The 20,727-nt window shown below is 40.0% G+C and overlaps 1 protein-coding gene across 1 annotated transcript in view; it reads right to left on the reverse strand.

The window, feature by feature from the left end:
- Window positions 1–20,727, reverse strand: part of LOC309719560 (protein unc-13 homolog B-like) — a 189,137-nt gene that overhangs the window by 18,893 nt on the left and 149,517 nt on the right. Inside the window, exons 21-38 of the mRNA XM_082555718.1 lie at window positions 18,576–18,644; window positions 18,022–18,111; window positions 17,117–17,257; window positions 16,158–16,402; window positions 14,525–14,610; window positions 14,366–14,401; window positions 13,514–13,555; window positions 12,214–12,340; window positions 11,609–11,705; window positions 9,019–9,162; window positions 5,851–5,928; window positions 5,486–5,563; window positions 4,502–4,522; window positions 4,147–4,185; window positions 3,636–3,668; window positions 3,492–3,506; window positions 3,331–3,360; window positions 1,233–1,259 (exon numbers count right to left, since the gene is read on the reverse strand). Coding sequence (XP_082411844.1) covers window positions 1,233–1,259; window positions 3,331–3,360; window positions 3,492–3,506; window positions 3,636–3,668; window positions 4,147–4,185; window positions 4,502–4,522; window positions 5,486–5,563; window positions 5,851–5,928; window positions 9,019–9,162; window positions 11,609–11,705; window positions 12,214–12,340; window positions 13,514–13,555; window positions 14,366–14,401; window positions 14,525–14,610; window positions 16,158–16,402; window positions 17,117–17,257; window positions 18,022–18,111; window positions 18,576–18,644 — 1,398 coding nt within the window. The remainder of the gene's footprint in view (window positions 1–1,232; window positions 1,260–3,330; window positions 3,361–3,491; window positions 3,507–3,635; window positions 3,669–4,146; window positions 4,186–4,501; window positions 4,523–5,485; window positions 5,564–5,850; window positions 5,929–9,018; window positions 9,163–11,608; window positions 11,706–12,213; window positions 12,341–13,513; window positions 13,556–14,365; window positions 14,402–14,524; window positions 14,611–16,157; window positions 16,403–17,116; window positions 17,258–18,021; window positions 18,112–18,575; window positions 18,645–20,727) is intronic.

Here is a 20,727-nt window from a genome sequence, read left to right on the forward strand (position 1 = left end):
AGACTAATGCAGAGAAACAGGCACAGATGTGAGGGAGCATCTATGGTGTGATTGACATACATCTGTTAATGACTTAATTCTGTGCCAATCTAACACCCAATTTCACTTGTGATTTTGCTGGAATAAATATTTGATTGTTTTTGCACAAAATCTGTATCTAAACTGCTGCAGGCAATATCTTAAAGAACATCAGTGCAAAACACTAAAGGCAGCAAGACTGTTTTAGGAGACAAACTAAGATCCAACTGATTTTCCTGAATTAGAATCAAGAGTTGGATACAGACACTGGCAGACGTCTGGGTGGAAAGCTAAAGTTAAAGGATTGGAAACTGGATTATTCTTCCTGGGCTGATGTTGGTGAATTTTCTTGCGTAGGGCTTTAAGCTCTGAAACACTTTCCCCTGACTCTCATTTGGAGTTTGGTTGTCCACCTTTTAACATAAAACTATCAAAACGTTACACTTGGCCATGATTAGAGCTCCTTCAGTGTCACTTCTATGAAATGCTTTCAGCTCTCCTAAGTTTGAATCACTTCCCGGAAGTCCTGTTCTGACCACTTGCAAGTGCGCCTGTGATTTCACATGTATTTCAATTAAAATGAACCCAGAATTTGTGTTGTGAGAAGTCAGTCGGGTCTCCAGCTACAACTCAGAGACTAAAATGAAGTTTTCAGTATGAGAGCCTGAAGGCTTTGCAGCAGGTGAAGCGTGTGACCAGAAATATGACTTCCACGGGGCTGTGCACCATGTTGTTTGTCACACGGGGTCAAACTGTCTACTATAACCTCCTGAGGTATCCGAGTTAGAACAGTCAGTGTAAATACACCTTTACTATGCAAACGTGTGACCACTCACAGTAAACTGAAAAGGTTGGTCGAGTTCTCTCACTACCTGCCATACTAGTCAGATCTTGTTCCCTACATATTCTTTCTCTTCCCCAAAATAAAATCATATTGAAGAGTCTTTGCTTTGGTGTCGGAGACTCACCACACAAACATGCGCATGGAAGTGGTCGAAAAGGAAACTCAGGGGCACAATGAAAAAAACAAACCTAGTAGGAGCAGCAGACGAGGAAATTTGCAGGGAATCGTAGCCAAATGATACTTGATTTTAACAGGTGGAACTTTTTGATTGTAACTTCTAATCAAACTAAAAAGTGATGAGTGAAGGAGTTTATAAAACACAAAGGCCTGATTTCCAACATAAACACACGGTCATTATGCACAAACTGACCTTTTTCTCCTTCTCTCGGTTGTCAGCCTAAGAGTGAGCAGGAGGAGTCAGGAGAGGATGAATAGGAAAGGAAAAGGAAGGTTTTATCATTATAACGAGTATGAGCTATCAGAAAAATGCTCCTTTTTCATAAGGAAGGAAATCCTTTAATAAAAATTTAAGGTTGGGTGATCCAAGAATCAAAAAGTCATAAAACGAATATAAACATCATTGGATTTGAACTGTTTTTACATCCTCGACCTAAATCTTAATATAATGATGCAGCATGCTGCCCTGCAGACACACTGCCGGCTGACTGAGGTTGGGACACTGAAGATATCAGCCGAGACAGACTTTATCCAGCCTTGCCTCACCTCTGACACGCTACCCTGTGCCACAAAGAAAACAGCTCCCTCAGACATGGACACATACACAAAACACACACTGAGCTGAGTATCAAAGTCATTTCAGCAAACCATTTAGTGGCGGCTAAATACAACATGTTTATACTCCATCAAATTCAATTATCTGGCAGCCCACTGTCTGGTCTATTATGTACTCACTGGAGGGGAGAGGAAGGAGTCTGCATTAGGACACGGCTGTAAATGTGTAAAGAGCTTTGCCAGCATGTGGTATCAAAGGCTTTAATGAATATTTTGGCATCACGTCTGCGGAGGGATTTATCACAAGTATTTAGGAAGAAGCACAATTTTCTGACAGATTAAAAACTACAGAAGACTGTATATAAAAGATGGAGCTGCCAGAATCATGTTTTCAGGAATTTGGTTGTTTTTTAAAAAATATTTTATTTTGTAGTCAGAGTGATAAACTAGGAGTGGATCTGAGATCCTGAGGACACTGAATCTCATGCGAGCGGTTAAGCCATAAAACCAGCTGGCTATACTGCCTGCACTCACTGGTTGCATTTTTAGGTACACCTGTTAAGACAAGCCTCGGATCGGCCAATCACATGGCAGTAACTCAGTGCAATTAGGGATGTGGGCGTGGTCAAGACAACCTGCTGAAGCTCAAACTGAGCATCAAAGTCTGAAAGAAAGCTGACTGTGGCATGGTTGTTGACAGCACACAGGCCTTGTTGAGGTCAGAGGAGAAAAGCCAGACTGGTTTGAGCAGACTGAAATTGAACACTAACTCAAACAGCCACTCATTACAACCAAGGTATACAGAAGAGCATAGGGGCACATGTTGAACCTGCAGCAGCAGACCACGCTGTCCACTCCTGTCAGCTAAGAACAGGAAAGTGATGCTACAGGACACACGGACTCCTCAACAGTGGTCAACAGAAGAATAGTGTTGGTTGGTCTGATGTGTCTCATTTGGATGGTTGCTATATTTGGATGGTGAGCTCATAATTTGGGCGTTCATGTCCACCGTGGTGGCTTCCAGCAGGGAAACATACCACATCACAAAGCTCAAATCATCTCAAACCGGTTACTTGAACGTGAAATTAGTTCTCTGTGAATGGCCTTCCACAGTCACCAGATCTCAGTGCACCTTTGGGCTGTGGTGGAATCGGAGACCAAATTATGGATCATTAAGGACAAAAATCTGAGTAATGCTTTCAGCCCCTTGTTGAATCTGGATAACACTGAAGCAGGTCTGAAGGCCAAACAGGGTCCAACCCAGTACTAGCAAAGTGTACCTAATGAAATGGGCGTGAGTGTATTTGACTGTATACATGGTAATATAGGAAATACTGACAGAGACTAAAATCATCAAGGCTTTACTGGGGTCAGAGATCAAGTGCATTGTATCGAGATGAGTCGCCCCCTGCTGGTCAATATACAGAGCGGCAGTTTTAGGAATTTAAAGGCTTTTCAGATGACGACTCCATCCGTCTTTTATATACAGTCTGTGCGTTCGCACCTTTCAAATATTACACCCGAGCTTGTTCTGAAACTGTGTTTTTGTCTCCCGTCACATTGATTCTGCATGACAACAAACTGCCGACTGCAGTTTCAGCGATTGAGTCTACTTCGTCAGAACTGAATGTGATGATTGTGTTAACAGCAGTCAAATCTCCCGTTTTTATCTCACACAGATTTCTACTTTAATATCATCGCAGCTCTGAGGAAGAGTGTGATATTCTCCTCCTTACCTCAGATCCCTCAGAGTCTGAGCAGCCAGACTGACGTTGCCATCGACAAATTAAAATAGAAACATAAGAAAACTCGGTCAAATGAGACAAATGAGAGAAACAAAAGGACATTTGAGGAAGCTATATGAAATATTGGCTGTGACCTAGAATCCTTATCTCACCTTGGTCTCCTCTGACTGTTAGCAAAAAGGATCAAACCCACACAAATGCGGTCATTTAAAAACACAAGTAACATTTTATAATAATAAAAACAGACTAAAGTAGATTTCAGGAGTGTTTTATATCTGCTGTTGTGGCCTACCCACCATGTTATCGCCGCCTTCGTTGTCAGAGACAGCCTGGTCCAAATATCATAAGGAAATAAAAAGAAAGTGCATAAAATATATGAAAGAAGAAAACGACAAACCCACAAAGGAACGATCTCACCAGGAAATAATCCTCCGCTATGGTTTAGTAAGGACATGGATAATGAACTATAACTGTCAGTTTGGGATTTTTGCTTGTCTATAGTTCATCCGGCTAAACGTTTCCCATTTAATTTATCGTTTTATTTAATATGTAAGTGTATTTAAAGTGTTTGTTTATTATGTATATTATTTGTTCATATAAAAGCCTGACTAGAGCCATCAACTGTTAAAAATGAGCAACAGCTGTAAACTCCATTGATTTAAACTGTGTTGTTCCCATCAAAAAACTACAAATAATTGTCACAGCAAATATTTGGACTTTCACAGAAAAAGGCAACGACGACGACGGCAGTCAGACACAACAGGGGAACAGAAACAAATCAAACCAGTCAAAAAGAAGTCGACCCACCTCCTCGTCACACTCATCGGGTTCCTCCTCATTCTCAAGCTTTCGAGAGAAAAAAACACCACGAAGAGAACGTTTTGTTTTTTTAAAAACACACATCTACATCATTTATATCAGCTGGAGTTTATTTTGAGGAGTGAAAACTGGGAGTCTAGGAAGAAGGAGAGGAAGCTCTAGCTCTTGTTTATGAGTAAATTGGGATCAATCTAAAAACAGACACACACGCACTGCAAGGTGGAAAAAGGTTTGATGACAGGAAAGAGGTGTGGAGTGGGTTTTACTGTACTCAACAGATCGTTTTGGGTGGAGGTGGAGCCACAGGGAAGCAAAGCAAAAACAAAAACCCACTGAGACATACCATCTCCTCCTCAGCTGTTAACTGCAGGAAAAAAGACACACACTTAACTCTCGCTTTCTTAAATCTGTGATTATATACATGCAGGCTCACACTTGCTGCAGCTTTTGCACCTTTGTATTTTTTACACCTTGAAACTACAATCACAGGCTCAGCAGAAGGAAAGATTCCTGCATCCACAGAAGGTTCGGCTCTGCTGCTTCTCCTTGTGGTGACCGATGAACCCACATACATACCAAATAGGTTCATTATAGAAATCAGGTCACACCTGGAGGATGGGGAGGTGTCCCAAATAGGTCCAGCAGTGGACTTCAACACACCAACAGACAAAATGGATTTCTTTGTGGCTCGTAGAGCTTTCAGTGCATCAGTGATAGATTTTTAAACCTTCGTCCTATGTGCTTTTTGAGTATGACTGGAACTGGAATGCTGACAACATTCGACTGCAGTGTGCACCTAATTTAAGTTTGTAAAGTGAAGGTTCCCCTTTGTCTGTTCGGTCAACCTACGTTTGTAACACACTCTGTTCTGCACAGGTGTTGTAGCTCAGGAGATAGAGCAGGTCATCTACTAATTGGAACATTGGTGATCCCTGGCCGCTCCACTCTGCATGCCAAATATCCTCGGGTGAGATACTAACCCAAGGTTGCTCTGTGACGCATCCATCAGGGTGCGAATGTTAGAGAGAAAATACTTAAGCATAGAAAAAAGTGTTTGTTTGAATGAGGCATGTTGTATAAAGCGCTTTGAGTGCTCAGCTAGAGCAGAAAAGCGCTATAGAAGAACCAAATCCATTTACCATTTTTCACATTCACACTTCTGAACAGAAAAAAGTGTTTTTTTCTGGCATTTTTCAGTCATGTACTTCATGGAAAAGTCTTTAAATCAGCATTTTGACCTTTTAAGTGACTGAAATCAGTGTCTGCCTGGCAGATGGCTTACAAACTTTAGGGTTTGGTGCGTGTGCATACACCTGTTAATGCTCACCTGTTTTGCTCCCATGGACTCAAACATCTTCTCCAAAAGGACTCTCATCTGCTGGATGTTGTTCATCAGCACGCACGGCTGGAGGAAGATAAATCAGGGAGGCAGCGTTTGTAAGCAGACCAAACATAAATGATGAATTTTAAAAAAGAGGAAAAGTCAAGAATATAAAATGAAAGTAGATTAGCAAGATAAAAGGGTGATGACAGGAAGATTAAAGACTGAAGTTAGATGAGTAAGTAGCAACCACTGAAATATTAATCCACTCCAAAGAGAGTTTACTAGCTTTCAAAGTGTCTCCCTCCAAATCAGAGATGAGCCCTGAGGGAGGTGTTGTGGTAGCAGAGTGGTGACGCAGCAGTACTCACTATCTTCTCCTTCTCACAGTAGGAGGGAAAGCTCTTGGCCAGCAGAGCAGAGTACTGCAGGAGCACTTTGGTGATCGTCTGTGGAAACAAGATAACACTCACATAAGACATGCTTTCCCTGGGATCCTCTGGAGTGAAGAGTGACGCTGAACACTGATGTTTAGCCTTTTAGTCTGGCGAGCTGAGAGCACTGCTGTTTGAACTCAGGTAGCATCAGACACTCGCACTGTGCTAACTGAAAATGTCAGTCTGTCTGCCTTAAAGAGCTGCGTGTAGTTTCAGGACAACACGAGCTAATCTAATGTTAAAGACAATAAAGAAGATGCCTCATTGTGTTTGACTCATTTACCTTTTACTCATTGATGACACTTAACTGTTGTCACACCGGATATGTGTAAGTCATGGAAATCTGAGCTAATGCAGAAGCTTCTAGTGAGAAGCCAAATGTCATATTTTGCGTGATTAGCCGTTAAACAGTCTTCCCGGCGCCCGCTTCATAATAACACTACATCTGTGTGATGTCTTTCATGAGCCCACCTGAGAATAGCTGCCACCAGTAGGCTCCGCCCAAGCACCGGAAAGTCACTCACACTGCACTGCATTGTGATATTTTGCATGCCAATATTGTATTGATACAGGAACACCAAATATTAATATCTTATTATATAATTTGCAAATATAAATGAAACAATGTGTCAGAGTTCATGTGACACAGTGCCGTCAGCTGTTGGAAGATCTTGCAGAAAATCGCTGCTCATTAATCAGAGACGTAAAGAAGCACTCTTCCTCTGTTTAAGCACTTTTAAAATGTGTGCAGTTGTCAATCACTGGCCTCACTGCATGTTTCTTGTTTTGTTATCGCATCCTTTATATGAGAAAACACATAATAATCAAAGGAAAGACATGAGATTTGCATGAGCTTTATACTCTTCAGCACACAGCTGGATTCTGTAATGTGCTCGTTGAAGACGCCCTGCATGAATAAAAGCTGAAAAAAAATTTCTAGAAGAAGTGAAGAAAACATTTATAATGTCCAGCCAGCAAACTGGTTGCTTTTTGATGGGAAACAAAGAATTACATGTTTGCTTGCAATAAAAACTCAACAGGGCACTTTTAAATAAATCACAGAGTTAATTTGTCATCATCACAGTGGTAACTTGTGCCTCACAGCACCGTGGGCTCACTGTGAGAGATTTCCCTACTTTCTGCTGACTCAGCAAGATTACAAACTATTGCATTAAACATGCAGCTTGATAGCTGCCTGCACTGCTTAGTGCGGCTTTATATCACTCAAGTTCTGCAGCCATCTCTTTTTCCTCACACTTTTAAAAACAAACTAATTATTGTTTCTTGCATAGGAAAGCAGAACAATGTGAAACTGGAGGGTGACAAAGAGATGAAGAAGAAATAAAGGCAGACGTAGACGGAAAAGTAGGAACACAAAAGACAAGAGTCCCAGGATTGATGGGATGGGTAGAGATGAAAAGACTCAGGAGGAGATTAACATGAGCGGAGCGGCACAAAATGAAAAGCAAGTCAAGGGTCGGGGACAGAGAGATGGACAGCTCAGAGTGATGGCTTCCATTAGCCTTTCTTTATTTAATGAGTCCCGTATCGATCGAGCCATAACACCAGACGCGCGCACACACAGTTTCTCTGCAGAGGTTTGTTAGATTGAACGGCTCTGCTTAAAAGGACCTGCCTTAAATTACATTTCAAGAAAAAACATAACCCTACACTTTATGCCCTGTTTGTATGTTTTACAGAGAAATACCTGAAACTCGTTAGTGAGTTAGAAATGATTCAAGAGACTGAACAAAGAAGACTCGAGTAAAGACCTCAGTAGGAGTCATGGTCTAAAGCTGCAGCGAGCAGGAACTTTCAGGTAAAGAATCTCACCTCTGCACCACTGATGGATACAGTCATGAAAAACTTACTCCAAACAAACAACTGCATACCAGAGTCACATGCTAGTAAAGATATAGACATGAAATTCTTTAAGTGCAAGAAAATTCTGATCTCAAAGCCTTCTGCATACAATTTTCCTCCTCATGTCTACATTTATACAACCTCTTGCCTTTGTATGATGTATCGGGGATGGCTGGAGCTAAACCAGCTAATATTTCTGTCTTGAAATCACTCAGAAACAATTCAATTTTACTAGATTATAAAAGGAGGAAACGGTCTTCTAAAAAGGCTGATGCTTTTGAATAGAGTCAGATGATCTTCTCGATTAACTGATCAATCCACGCTACCCACTATCCCACTTTAACTTGTCCAAATATCCAAAACAGAAAATGTGTGTGTTATGAGCAGTGAGGTGCAGGGAAATTCAAATATTTAAAAGGATATAGCAAATATGAAGTTTTTTCACACTGCATCTCTGAGCATGAGAGAACAGTCGCTGTTGAACCTGTGAGCTTCCTAAGTCTGTGCTATATCAGATTACACTAAAGTGCAAATAGTGCAGCAAATATTCTGGTTTCACTCTGAGCTAGTGGTCATCATCTCTACGTATTTCCCCAAGTGTAAGCGTGCCCGAAGTGAACCGACTCTGCTGCTGCAATACTCCAGAAATGTACAGAAACCTATTAGAAGGGCTTCCCCTTTGAGAAATTACTGAGGAAAATTATAGAAAAAACACTTTTAGCTCATTATCTGGATTTAATTAAACAGAAATATTCTGTTAATTTAGAGTAAATTATGTTTACTCTTGTTTAAACTTCATTTCTGTCAGTAGTTTATTATCCAGTTATGACAGGCCATGCTCGATGTTTTATAAACTGACAAAAATTCAGTTTTTCTGCTTTTCTTCTTTTGCAGTTTTCACATTTTCAAACTGGGCCTCATTAGAACCATCGGTGGGATGATTCTGGCCTCACTGGCTGCATGCGTGATACGCCTGCACTAGAGGTAAGAGCCAGTGAGTATTTTTGTAAAGCGCTCTCTTAAAGAGTAACCTGACCTATCAACAGTAGTTCTTGGAAAGCAAAAGGATGTTTTAATATGCTCCTAATGTGAGACATGGTCTCTGCATATGTTCGCGTTTAGCCAGCAGAAAACAGAGAAATGAATAAAAAACTAAGATGCTGTCAGATCTGAGATGTTTTTCAGTGTTGCAGAGACCAAAGTTACAAAATGGGCTCTAAACAAAGGCACGGGGCTCACCTTGGCAAAGCGTCTGTTATAATGTGCCACCACCGTGGGGTCAGGGCAGTCCAGTTTCTTGATAATCTCAAAGCTCTGATTGAGCTGAGTGAAGATGTCCACCACCGAGCTGGAGAACAGAACATGCTCAGATGTCTGTTGAAACTGCAAACAGAGGAACAAGAGGACATTTTTTTACTTTGACACAAATAAAAAAAACAAACAGTCTCCCTACGCTGTGTTCCTCCTTGCTGACTCGTACGTCCTCCCCTTCTCTCATTTAATGTACCGTATTCTTCAAATACTAATATTAAACCTACATCCCTTTTCGATGTATTGCTCTTTTGCATCTTATATACTCCACAAAAGGTTCAGCTCCAACATCACATCCACCTGCAACTATGTAACCTCTATGCTCCATTTTTACCACTTTCTTAATGATTTTTATGAGTCAAGATAAAATGAGAAAAAACGTATCTAAACATTTTCAAAGGAGCTTGCAAAGAAAAGCGTCTGGACTTCTTTAAGTTGCTTGAAGACGTTTCACCTCTCATCCGAGAAGCTTCTTCAGTTCTAAGGTCAAATGGTGGAGAGTCCCAGATATAAACCTAGTGGGAGTAACCCACTAGGTTTATATCCTTTGACTACGATGACCTGGATGACTGAGAACCTTCACAGACATATCTAAATGTTTAATCTTTCGATGTTTGAAAATGCACATGCAGGCCAAGCCGTGTGAGCATGACTGAAAATAACCACCTGCTCAGGCCACAAAAAGGGCCAAACCTCCTTTAGGACACACAATAGCTGTCTTAGCACAATACACCAACAAATAGGACGGCAGAGTGCAGCTTGGGGACCAACAGGAGGAAGACAAACACTTGTTCATCATTCTTCTAATCTACGAAAAGTTGTCCAAAAGCAGAAGGAACCAAAGGGAGAATTTGAACAAAAGGTCTGAAGCGGTCTTTTATTCTGTCATTACTGCAGAAAGCTTTCCTTTTTACTGCATCGTTTTTCTACTGCGGTTGCACTCTGGTGCCATGACAACAACATGATCAACAACTCTTCCTCTGTGCTCTCAGCTGCTGGGCGCATCAAGCACAATCAGGTTGTATCTGTTATGTGATATTAGATGTGCTTGTGCTGTTTTGTAGGTTTATTTTAACAACAGCCAGACAATATATATTTTAAATCACAGGCACAACCTGCAACAGAAATGCTCACATTTTAGCAGCTTTCATGCGATCTTTTATCAGGATGTCTGAAACTTCTGGAGTCATTTATATTTGTGCTTTTTTATTTTTAGGATGTGCGTCACCTTCCACTTTGCATCTCACATCCCCTCCTCTGCCTCATGTAAGCACTGTGACCTCAGCAGTGTCCAAATGGCAAGAAAACATAAATTTATCACATTTAGGCAAACCTTGTAAAGTAATATCGCTCATAATGGACGAGATCACAAACATAACGTTTCATTTTCACTAAGCGAGAAGCCAGCAAATCGTTCCCGTTTCCCATGATTCAATTCTGATTCAATTTACAGGAAATACAGAAACGTTCACTGAAACTTTATAGAGTGAAATTATACATTTTCTTCAAAGAGGACAGTTTTTGATGCTCGGATAACGACGTTGTTGAAACTGACAAGAAAAACAAGGAATGCATAACTAAAAATCTCTCTTTTTTATTACACGCGGAGACGTACGCATACCTTTATTTAGAAAGCGTAGCCATGACGTTCATAATGTCCGCACATCATCAGTTCACATGGCTTCACTAGCAATAACATCTCCTCCCACCAGCTCCCCACAAATAAACAGGAGTGCCAAATGTGTTTATCGAGAGGCACACCTGAATAAAGGCTGGAACCCACGTGTACGCTGTGCCGGTGCTCAGCCCAGATACTCGAATGTGCCCGAAGCCTCAGCGCTTTGACTTTCAGCTAAGGACAGTGTGGGAGATCTCTAAGGGACCGGGGGCTGACAGTGAGGCTTGACACAACGAAACCGTGTAAGGCTACAAGCTCTGACGTAAGCCTTTGTTCAAAAACAGCAGCAACAAAAATAATACGGTTGGTTTTGCAGCCCAGACTGATAAAACTAGAGCACACACACATCTGATTTTTGACCATGATCATCACGACAGTGACGTGGAAAAAAGCAAGATCAGGATCAGAGCTGCAAGATGACGTTTTTGTCTCGCTTTTTATGCATCCACAGATTATTAAACAGTTTGTGCTTTAAAAAAAATATTCATCCACTTAACAAAAAGTCAAAAATGATGCTGGTAAAACACTGGTTTATGTTTACATAATCAATGGGCTTTTTAGCCAGATCAGCCCATCACAGCCAGCCTGCTGATACTCCACCACCCCCACCCCGAAGATTTCTTCAAACATGACATGAAATGAGCTCTTCTGGATTAAAATCCTGTGTTTGACCGAGCACTACCTCCTCTTCCCTGCGTACGTCTTCATTCAGACTCTAACAGAGAGCTCTGACGATAAACTTGTTGCTTATTCAAAGGAGTCTGTGACACTTTTGTTTTGCTCACGATGACGTGACAACTTTCAGCAAACAGAATAATTTCTCCCGAGTCTCTGACTCACCCCTTCTCTCTTGTCTCTCTCCAGCGCTCCATGCATAAACTCCATGGATACCTCCTCGTTCTCAGCGAGCCAGGCAAGGACAAACTGGAGAAACCATCTGAAGGAATAATAGGAAACAGACAAAGCTAAACAAAGTTTAATCTTCTCTTTGACAGCCTGAAAAACTGGAACGTTTGCAGATTGAAAACGTTTTCAAAGCTCAGCTGTCCAAAATTCATTTCATTGCAGTTCTAATTTACCTGATTTGTTTGGCGTTTTATATTTTACATCCACATGTTATAGTTTGTAGAACAGAAATATTTAAGTGTAAAAACATCTTGTGCCTTTGTATTAAAAGGTCATTTCTCCGTGAACCTATTGAATTTTGGTTATCTAAACTGTGAAACAGAGCAAAGGCCTTGGGAAAAAAATGTGCTCGCTGATAACTCTTCTGGCTAATGTTATTATTCCTCCATATTTCTAGTGTCAAAACCCAGAGAGAAATGCTTCGAGTGTGTTTGGTATGCAACATCACACCAAATCTAATTGGAAAGTCAGAAAAATCAATCAACAAGAGCTCTCCTTTGTCTGAAGGAGAAATAATGAGAGAGAAAACACGGTCTCACGCAGGGTATTCTGGCACAGCGTCGTTGAAGGCAGGCAGCTCCTTAACGTACTCGTTGTACAGCCACTTGACCTTAAAGTGCAGGTTCATGTAGTCAGCAGTCTTACAGAGCTTATGCTTCTCATGTTCTGCAAAAAACAACAGCCACAACAGCCAAAGTAAAGACAGGTTTAAAATCTATGAGGATTTTGATACACATCTACTGCGGATGTGGTGCCTGTTATCGGACCCGGAGTTAGCAACATCCCCCAAAAACCCGAAGAGGAGAGTCCTGGCCCCTAGCCCTGCCAGTGTAGCAGAAATGATGAGGATGATGATGCAGCAGCAGCCGTTCTTCTCTGCGTGAGTAGCTTCATGTTGTTCGTGTGTAATTTACGTTGAGTAGGCTAACCACGTTATTACATTAATGCATGTAAGGTGAACTAGCAAACACCATCATAGCTACATGCGGCTGTCTTCTTGTTTGATGGCAGATACTCCCTTCACCCTGGCCAAAAAGGCTAAAATGACCAAAGAAAAAGTGGAAAACAGTTAAACATGAGAGGTTTTTGGACAAAGTTTGTGTTTTTTCCATTGATTAAGCACTGCTTCCAGCCAAGAGTGATACCATATATGCCCCATAGCTGCAGAAAAGGCTAACATTGTTATCTTTTTACAAAAAAACAGCTGAACATGAGAGGTTTTTGGACAAAGTTTGTGTTCTCCATTCTTTAAGCACCGGTTTGAGCACCGTTTAAGCACCGGCACCGTTTCAAAAGTACCGGTTTGGCACCGGTATCGGATAAAACCTAAACGATACCCATCCCTAGTCCTCACACTGATTACGTTACAGATCATTTGATAACATGTTGAACATTAATAATTATACCAGTATTATAAACTGTTATAAGCTGTTTTTGAGGTAACCAGGTTGAACGTGGAGATGCCTGCTTTTTTCATATCAACACTTTTTACCATTAAACAAAACTCCAATACTCAAACTGCTACACATGTGTAATACGTCCACTAGGCTAATAGTTTGGTTTTCACGATTGCAAGTTGATGCAGTCGTTTTTCTCCGTTATTGTCTCACTCCTAAAAAAAATTGATAAATTATACAGAGAAACAACATCTGCATCATTTATGAAGAAGGATGTACACACATAGATAGAATAAAGGGAGAATGTTTGTTCTAATTTAATTAAGTAAAAGATAAATGCAGTTAAATAAGTTTTACTGGTGCAAAAAAAAAAAAACCCTTAGGAAACTACTGAAGACAAAAGAAATGCGTACATGCACACTCATCACACACACACTCTTACCAGCGTAGAAGTCAACTTTGCGGATACGAAATGTAGCGGGAGCTGAGATGGCAACAGAAATATGACAAAAGCAATAAGAATAGAAACTGAAAGAGAAGCAAGTTTGTGGCAGCAATAACTGAGATGAGAAGGGCTTCAGAAAAACATGTTAGAAGAAAAATACTAGAGGAGCTGGAAAGTACACTACGCACAAAACAGAAGGCTGGAAAACCAGCCACCAGTCAAATTTGCTACTAAAATCTACTTTTTCGCAAGTTTCCTCTTTGTTGCTGTGAAACAACTACAAAACTAAAAACAAATCATCTAAACTCAACACACAGGGTCACAGCCAAGCTTTAAACACCTGCTCAGGCGATGTGTTTTAGGACACTAGCTTTTACAGTTTCTACAAGTCTGACGTGAGACACGATCAAAAGTCAGAATACTGAGCAGCTAAGCAGATCTCAGCTGACTGTTAGGTAGCAAAGTTAGCTCGTTATGATGACTAACCTATATGCACTTATCTTGAAAGAACCCAACTAGAGTCCACACATTTCTAAAGTGGAGGCTCCTGGGAAATCACTGATGTTATAAAAATATCAATAATTCAGCTCAAAAATGTTAAACACTAACACCTGCTTCCTGTATTTTCCCCTTATCAGCAACAGTCTCAGAACTTTGCACACACTTTTATTTGATATTACAATGAACATTCTTACTCTCTGATGCTTACTGTCAGTGTGTTTTAGCTCAGTGCTGAGAGGTTTGAACAAGTTTTTATAGAAATGGTCTCAGGAGATGTTTAACCCTATTCTGGAATCCCGATTACTGACTTTTCTGACTGTATCTCCATATTTTTATCTCTAATCTCACCATTTTTCCAGTGGTAGTGGTCAATCTTATCCAACACTGAAGGAGATTGAAGAAAAGACAGTGTGAATGCAGAAGGGAAGAAGGAGGAGTTGGTTTCTCTGAGATGTCTCTGTCACACACACACATATACTGTCCAAGTATGCAAAGATATAGTCTTACCCTCTAGGGCATATTTCATGTCTTGAGCGAAGAGCATCCACATGACCTCTGCGCTGACTTTACCCACATTGAGCTCTTGAGGAAACCTGGAGGAATAAAGAAGTAAGACAGTAAAAATACTCGTTACTCTGCAAGTAATGGGGGTCACTGCAGCCCCTTTCCCTTCCAGTGTAACTGGAATCTGAAGGATTTTTGGAAATGTTGTTAAATGTTACCCTTTAAACTTGTCTTGATCATCTGGTTGGCTGCTGTTACTTTGCTTATGCTTCACTGAGCCCAAACATTATACGATTGGGGGTTTATCCAGGATATCATTTAATATCTTAACTTGAACACAATATCTGTGTTAAGCTCTAATCTAAGCTAACAACTGACCAAAAAATAGTTATTTGAGTTTAGTAGCACACACAGATCCCACTGTCTGGTTTTTAAAACCTGTTTGTTTTATCATCATCATCATTTATGCATATAGCACTTTAAAAACACACCTGGCAGACCAAAGTGCTGAACAATACAAATATAAATATAGGAATAAAATAGCAAAAACCAGACAGAGCAATAAAATTAATAAAAATGTCAGTTACCCACAGAGTTAAAAGCCAGGGAATAAAAATAGGTTTTTAATCAGGACTTAAAAACTGGCACTGATGTAGTTTGTCTAATATGGAGAGGAAGGTTATTCCAAAGCATCAGAGCTGCAACAGAGAACGCTCGGTCTCCTCCAAGTTTCAGCTGTGACTTAGGGACTGAAAGCAGCAGCTGCTCAGCTGACCGAAGCGAACGAATGGGGACGTGGGGCTTCAACAAGTCAGACAAATAAACAGGTGCCAGACCATTTAGAGATTTTAAAACCAATAAATGAACTTTAAAACGGATCCTAAATTCAACTGGAAGCCAATGTAGAGAAGCCAAAACCAGAGTGATGTGGTCGACTTTCCTTCTGCCACTTAAAAATCGTGCCGCAGCATTTTGCACTAGTTGCAAGCGCGCAATTGTTTTATGTTGTTAACTTTTAAACCTTATTGATCAAAAGCTCTGGTTCAACCCTGGCCATGTTGGTTTTTTTAAATGTTACTTCCATTGATCTATAGCAAACCAGAAGTAGATTTACTGGGACTTGTCCTGGTTTTGCAATGCCTTGTGGCAGTAAAAATAGTTGAATAAATAAAAATAAAAAGATTGTTTATAACAAAAGAAAAGATTCTATTGCAACGTACAAAGCTTTTGTGTTTTGGAGATTTTTTTTAAATCTAGCACCTCCACAGACCACACAGTTTGCTCAACAATAAAAGTGTTATTTATTTTGTTATTATTTTTTTTATTAAAAAATACCTACCACCTTTAGTTCCTAGTTGATCTTTTATACTTCTATACTTTTGTAGTAAACAGTCTTGTTTTAGCTGTTTTCACTGCCTTAAGGCAAAACCTACTCAGGTTCTTATGTTTTTATCTTGTGTTAAGCACAATGAGCTTATGTATGAATAAAATGTACTATATGTCTTTAAACATTCATTACAATAGATATATAAGTTCAAAAATATAATACACTTGATAGTTCTGCTCCATGAAGACAACTTCTGCAACAACACATTTCCCAGAATTAGAATATAGAAGACAAAAGGAAAACACTGACTGGTTAATGATGGGTGTGTACGAGTTCTTATCCTCCTCAATGATGGACACAATGAGTGTGATGAGTTTAGGCCAAAAGTCCAGATTCTGGATGCTTGGGCCCTGCTCTTCCGGTTGACTCTCCTCTTTCTTCTCCTCCTCTTCCAACTCTTCTTCTTCATCCTCCTCCTCTTCATCATCATCTTCAGCTTCCTGACCCTCTGCTTTTTCCTTCTTCTTCTTCTTCTTTTTCTTGTCTGGCTCGGGCTGCATACGTGAAAAAGAATATGAAATAAAGGAAGAATTGACTTGCCTGACATGTTTCAGTTCTACACGGAAGCAGAAAACAAAACAAGTTCAGAAGTTTTCTTGACAGTTGAAATTTCGATGAATAATTTATCATAATATGACACATTTTAAAAAATGTTCTTGCTCCATATTTATGTGATAAGATTTTGTACACTCCATGAAGCTGAAAATAACACCATTAATACATATTTTTAATTTATTCAGGGACTCGAATGGTTTAATGACTTTAGACACACTGATACAAAAATCTTTCTTGGCAAGGTTAAAAATTTCACTTGTTCTGGAAATATTTCTGTGGCTGCTACAGATAGGGGTTCATTAGAGCATCACTTAAACCAGGCTGCAGTGCAGATTAATGTGATTAATATTGCAATTTGAGGAGTTGATGTAAAAACTGAGAGTTAAATCTGGTGTTTGCTTTATTTAAATATTGTTAAATCAACCACAGAATAGGGAGAAACCACTGTAGTCACATGAAAAGTAACTCATAGATCTTAGAGAGCAAACTACTGCTTTCTATCACTCTAACAGACATATTGTTTAGGGTTTGGTTGTAGCTGATGGGAAATACTGTTGTATTATCACTTCTCTCAGTCAAACATTTACAAATTTCCCAGAAGATGTATTGATCTGTTGTGGAAGCTTAAAACATGTCGATACTTAGCCACTCACTGCTTGGACGGCAGGTTGAAACTGGCGGTTGAAGAGCTCCAGACAGTTGTTAAAGATATACTCGTAGGTGGAGTTCAGGCAGGCCTTGACGCAATCTCGCACCACGTTGGCTGCACGGGGAGGACTCTGCAGTTCCAAGACCTGCATGAGACCGGGTATTGGAGTAGGAAGACAGAACACAGTGGGTGAATATCAATGTTATCATGTTATTAATCTAGAATATAAATTTGCCTGATAAAAAGCAGGACGCTATAATCTCCAGAGAGGGGACGTGGGGTGGCAGTGCAGTGTTTCTGTATAGTATACATTGTTACTGTATTTTACATTCTTTTCTTTATTTTACCAATGCTTTAAATTTTGTGTTTGCAGCTGCACCGTAGTACCAGCAAGAACTAATATAAGGCCCTTGCTGTTCCTAGCACTAGCCACAGAGAAGTGTAGCAGGAGGGACAGCCTTCCCAACAAGAGAGCGAGGAAGAGACAGAGGAAGGTGTAATTAACATGATAAGACAATAGATGGAAGGACATAATTGGAAGAGAGAGATTCAAGTAAAATAATTAGCTACTTTGACCATGCGCTACTGCTAACAGCTAAAGTATAGCTTTTAATTGTAGCATGCTGCACTACAGTGCAACTATGATGTCCTAATCCAACAGCAACCCAACCAACCTGATTACAAAGGGGAAAAAAATGTATATTTCATATAAAGTGTATCAAAAACATCTATTTATCCATCCATCTACATAAGCTCTATAAACAAGCTAAAATCTATAAAATACATTTAATACTTTGAGTCAATACTTCATCATTAAAGGTATCTAACCTTATAATATAACAGCAGTGTTTTGTCTGTTTGGTTTTAGTGCTATGATATTAGTGATTATACACTATGAGCTGATTCTACCTTCATTCTGAAGAAAGTGATGCTGGTGAGAAGATCCACAGTAGATTTGAGGTCACTGAGGCGAGCCTTGCTGCTGGCTGGGAAGTTATTCTGCACATAAACACACACGAACACTTGGTTAATTATGTTTCTTCTAAAATGCATCAGCCTATTTAGGTCAGGCTCTTCTAGGCTCTTATATTCTGTAACTCTTGTTCATAATGGTGATGAAACTGTAACATTCATCGAATCAAGCACTCAATTGTATAACAAACAAAACGTTTGGCTACAAATGGAAACCAATGCTATATTCACATATTTCTGTAGGTCCAGAATTAACTTAAAATAAAGAAAACGGACAACAGCTGGGTGATTTTTTTATTGTTATTTTTGGCAGGAAATAAGGAAACTGCCTTACAGCAGAAGGGGGTGAAATATGTAGTAAGTAGTCCGTGTAGTCTAGTTTGACTTCTGCCCTCTATCGTGTGCTATCTTGTGAACGACTGAATTAATACGACCGTATTCTCTGTTTGCAGTTAAGAAACTATTATCAGCAGCTGGAAGCTCTGACTCACTCTGTACATGGAGAGATCGATACGCAGGGAGTTGTGCAGCTGATCCAGGAGCTTCACAAAACGGTCTTTCTGTTGGGAAAAAGAAGGAGAAACTCAGATTCTTGTACTTCTGTCAAACAGTGAGAAAGACAGACATGAATGTCCTCAGTCTGTGTGTCTCTACTGAACATACTGTATACAGAATTTGAAAGCAGAAAAAGAAGAGATGTGGAGATAAAAGAATGATGCGTCTCACAAAAGTGTCAAAAAGGAGATGTGCTTTTTTCTATGCATGTGCAAAATACAAACTGAGCTGCATGAATATATTTGCAAGTTGGAAAGCGGGTTTGGCACTTTCTGGTACTTTGCACTTTATGACCTCTGCTGAATCGAGGAAAAAACTTGGACACAAAAATAGATTGGCATTTATATTAGGCTTTTTAATAAAAACATTTGACCATTTTTAAAACCACTTTATTCATTCACATATTCATGAATGATCCATATATCGCTCCTGTACTGCAGGAGCCAGGGATCATACCACTCACGCTGCTCTACCTAATGAGCCACAGCAACCACAGCAACAACCATTCAGGGACTTTCTCCTCTCTTGTTGAAAATACTTGAGACGTACAGTATAAGCAGTATAAGTACATAAATATAAGACTTCCTGTGCAGCCTGAGAGTACACGCAGAACTTGTTTGTGATCATCCTTTGAGATTCTTCAGCAGAATCAGAACTACAGGCAGAGTTTTCACCTGGTGAGATGACTGAGTAAACTTATTTGCAATGTGTAGTTACCACTCAGGGAGCAACGCATGCAGCGTGAGGCAGAATTCACGGGATGGTGAAAGTGCATATTTTCATTTTCCTGTTTCCTGAGATTTTTAAACTTTGTTGGGAGAAAGTTTCACATTAAATTCTCACAGGTGAGTTTGTTTGGCTGCACTTTTAAACAGACGCATCTGTTATTTCTCTTCTTTTGCATATCAGACAGCTACTCAAGACATATGTTCCACCCCTGCTGTGGACTACAGTGCGTTCTGGAGGATCATTCTGTTATTAGGTATTACCGAACCAACCAAGAGTAGAACTTACAAAATAAAACTGTTAGTGTTCAGCAGAGCTCTTTGGTGCTCTGCATCTTAGTTAAATACAGGAAGACATCTGGACGGGAACAGCCAGGAATCAAACCAGCCTGTGATCGATGGCCAGTCAGCCAGTACAGGCATCCCCAATGCTTATTTTTAATTTTTTCCCCTCTATCTTCCTTCATATGCTTTGGCACCAGAGATGTATTTACATGGAAAGGCAATAAAGCAACTTGAAACTGGGAGAGGGACAGAGTCCTCTGCTGTGCTGGGAGTCACGACGTGGCTGATAAACTGAGGAGGTGAAAATATTGAGTTTAATCGAGAGAAAATGAGGGGGCAGAAGAAAGAAGTGCAGGCTTTCTTGTTAGTCATTACAAATGATTAAAAAACCCAAACATTTATCTAACAGGTAAGGACAGAGGTGGATACTAAAATGGGTGCATTGCGATTGTGTAACGATTCTCAGTGTTTCGTGTCCTAAGAAAAGTAAACCCTCATGCTTGCATAACAGCTGAATTGTTAACATACTGCACAGGGTTTCCCTTTGTTTTAATCCTGGGGTGCAACGATGGACAATAGCCAACAATAACTGGCACAAATGAGCAATTAAAAAAATGTGACTATCTGTGCGTCCTGTGATGGCAGGAACAACGAAAACAGTTAATGACCATGTTTGAAACAGAGACCGATACACAGTGTGGTGCAGCTTTGTGAGTCACCGTTAAGAAAGTAAAAAGACAAGTTTGGTGATGAAGGAGAAAAGATGAAGGAGAGGGAGGAGGGAAATCCACTAACTAGTACAAGTACATACCCAAGATCAAATCTGACTTAAAAAGCTTCAGCTGCTAATATTAGTTATTTACTATCCAAAACTCTGTGAAATAAACATTTTTTGTAACTTTTTTCCCCCTGTAACAAAGAGCTGTCGTCTACTTTTAAAACCACACCACTGAGCCATATGACACATCCCTTCATTACCAGGAACATTGTTTTTAGTCATTCCCACACAGACCCTCCCGCTGCTGTAAATACAGTTATTTGCTGGGGAAACTTGGATGCACCAATTTATCTGTGCAAT

The sequence above is a fragment of the Aulonocara stuartgranti genome, assembly GCF_965226115.1.
Source record: "Aulonocara stuartgranti genome assembly, chromosome: 12".
NCBI lineage: Eukaryota > Metazoa > Chordata > Actinopteri > Cichliformes > Cichlidae > Aulonocara > Aulonocara stuartgranti.